Raw genomic sequence first — 2234 nt, 5'->3', positions numbered from 1 at the left:
GATAACGCACGGGAAACAAAGTAGCAAGGCCTTTCATGCCCATCTGGTTGTCTCTGCAGTAATACAGCTCCTATTCAAATATCAGAAGCATCTGTTTCGATTATGGTAGGTAATCGTTGATCGAAATGCGCTAAAGCCAGATCTCCTTTTATAACATTAACAATTTTCTTCCAAGCTGACCTACAGTCCTCGGTCCACTGAAATTTTTCGCGATTTGTTTTTGTACGAGTAAGTGCGTATATAGGAGCCATTATTGTAGCCATATGCGGGATGAATCGAGAATAGAATGAAACGATTCCCATAAGCCTCCTCACTTCATGAACGTTCGTCGGTTCGTCGAGGTTAATGATTTTATGCTCCATTTGATACGATTTATGTAGACCCTTGTGGTCAATGGTGAATCCCAAATATGAGATTTTGTCTCTTAGAAACTCGCATTTCTCCTTTTTTACCTTCAATCCCGCATCTGAGAGTATTTGAAGAACTTTTTCGATGTTCTCCAAGTGGTTGGCCAACTTTTCGTCTTCAGTTGCTCCCTTTTTTACAGTCACCATTATGTCGTCGATAAGACAATGACACCCTCTACGCCTTGCAGAAGTTGTTCTATAATCCCTTGAAATATAGAAGTACCTGGGGTTATGCCAAATGGCATTTTGTTTACCTGATAGATTCCTCGATGCGTACTCCAACTACATATTTGCTTTGACCCATCAGTTAGCTCTAGTTGGTTATAGGCATCGCGTAGATCAATTTTCGAAAATTTGTACCCGCCTTGTAACTGGGATAGCAACTCGTCAATTCTGGGAATTGGATGCTTGCAATCCTTGAGGAATCTATTAAGGGTGACCTTATAATCCCCACAAATTCGCACAGTATGGGAACTAACGGAGTTCCCCAATCACGCGTAGTTATTCGTGTGATGGTTCCATTTTTCTCGAGAAAGTCTAACTGTGCATCGACTTTTTCCTTCAAACTGTGAGCAACCTGTCGTGGTCGACGAAAAACTGGACACACATTCGACTTCAAACGCAACTCCACTTTTCCATATCGATAACATCCTGGTATGTCGTTGAAAAGCTCCGAATACTTTTTCAATATTTTATTCAGATCTCCATCAGTATTCATATTCAGTAACAAATTTGCCTTCCGGACATAATCCCGTCCCAATAGAGGTGGTCCGCCGCCTGTCATTACATAAATTTCTAGGTTCATCGTGATTCCTTCCACCTGCATTTGAACTTGAAGTTTTCCATCTGGTTTAATTTTTTCTCCCGTGTAGCCGAATAAAGTAAGATCGGTAGGATTCAGCTCATGATGCCCAAACACTTTCTTATATAACTCCATAGAGATGCAGCTTGCCGGACTTCCTGTATCCAGCTCAAATTGCAGATTGTGACCCTTCAGCTTTACTGCTCGAACAATTGGGTTTTTGTCTCTACTATCTAGTGACAGCAAGCTTTTTCGCAGTCTAGTGATGAATTTATCTCTTATGGCGAACAATAAATTATTTCCAAACTCACAAGTAGCCGCAGCACCTCTAATACGACAGTGGTACTCATTAACCTTTTCTCCTTCCATCTGATGTACTTCATAGAACTTCACACGCTCAGCAAACACAGATACTTTTCGTACATATAGCTGGTCAAGAATTTTAACAATGTCATCGTATGATTTCGTGGTGATTTCTTTAGGGTAGCTTAAATTATTCAGCAGTCGGAACGTTTCCTGATCTAGCTTCATGAAAAAATACGACGCCATCTTCTTTGTATCGGTGACGCCATAGTTTGTGAAGATGCTGCATAGTCGCCTTCTATACACATTCCAGTCCGCAGAATTTACGGAGAAAATTTCAATTGCTTCCACCGGTATTATGGCCATGGTATCCTTCTCGTCTTCGGAATTTTCGTGTTCCGAGTTTACACTCGCGTTCTCGTCTGGGTCTTCGTTAGAATAATTCTCCTCGGATGAATTGCGTTCTTCCAACAATTCCTGTTGACGTAGGACTACGTCTAACCGGAAGATATAGGGGGTGAAATGGAAATCTAGGCACTGAACAAGTAGGAAAAAATGCAAGATTTGGAACGCTTATAACTCGAGCATTTCTCAATAGATCGCAAAGGTTTTTGCATCAATTGATAGGAAATATATCTACGCATCTATCATAACGAATAACATTTCATTTTTCTTGAGATTAATAATTGAATAATTGTGAAATATCAAACATTGTCAAAATG

The 2234-nt window shown here is 40.3% G+C and overlaps 1 protein-coding gene across 1 annotated transcript; it reads right to left on the bottom strand.

The window, feature by feature from the left end:
- Window positions 1-720: 720 nt before the first annotated feature.
- Window positions 721-1878, bottom strand: LOC129773326 (uncharacterized). The gene has a single exon (XM_055776928.1). The coding sequence runs from the start codon at window positions 1876-1878 to the stop codon at window positions 721-723; it is 1158 nt and encodes a 385-aa protein (XP_055632903.1).
- Between the last annotated feature and the right edge of the window lie 356 nt (window positions 1879-2234).

This window comes from Toxorhynchites rutilus, chromosome 3 (genome assembly GCF_029784135.1).
Source record: "Toxorhynchites rutilus septentrionalis strain SRP chromosome 3, ASM2978413v1, whole genome shotgun sequence".
Classification (NCBI taxonomy): domain Eukaryota; kingdom Metazoa; phylum Arthropoda; class Insecta; order Diptera; family Culicidae; genus Toxorhynchites; species Toxorhynchites rutilus.
Note: the sequence above shows the minus strand (reverse complement) of the source record. Positions and strands in the feature narration are given on the sequence as shown.

Excerpts from the sequence above, each read along its gene's own strand:
- LOC129773326 (XM_055776928.1), bottom strand. The coding sequence starts at position 1,878 with ATGGCCATAATACCGGTGGAAGCAATTGAAATTTTCTCCGTAAATTCT.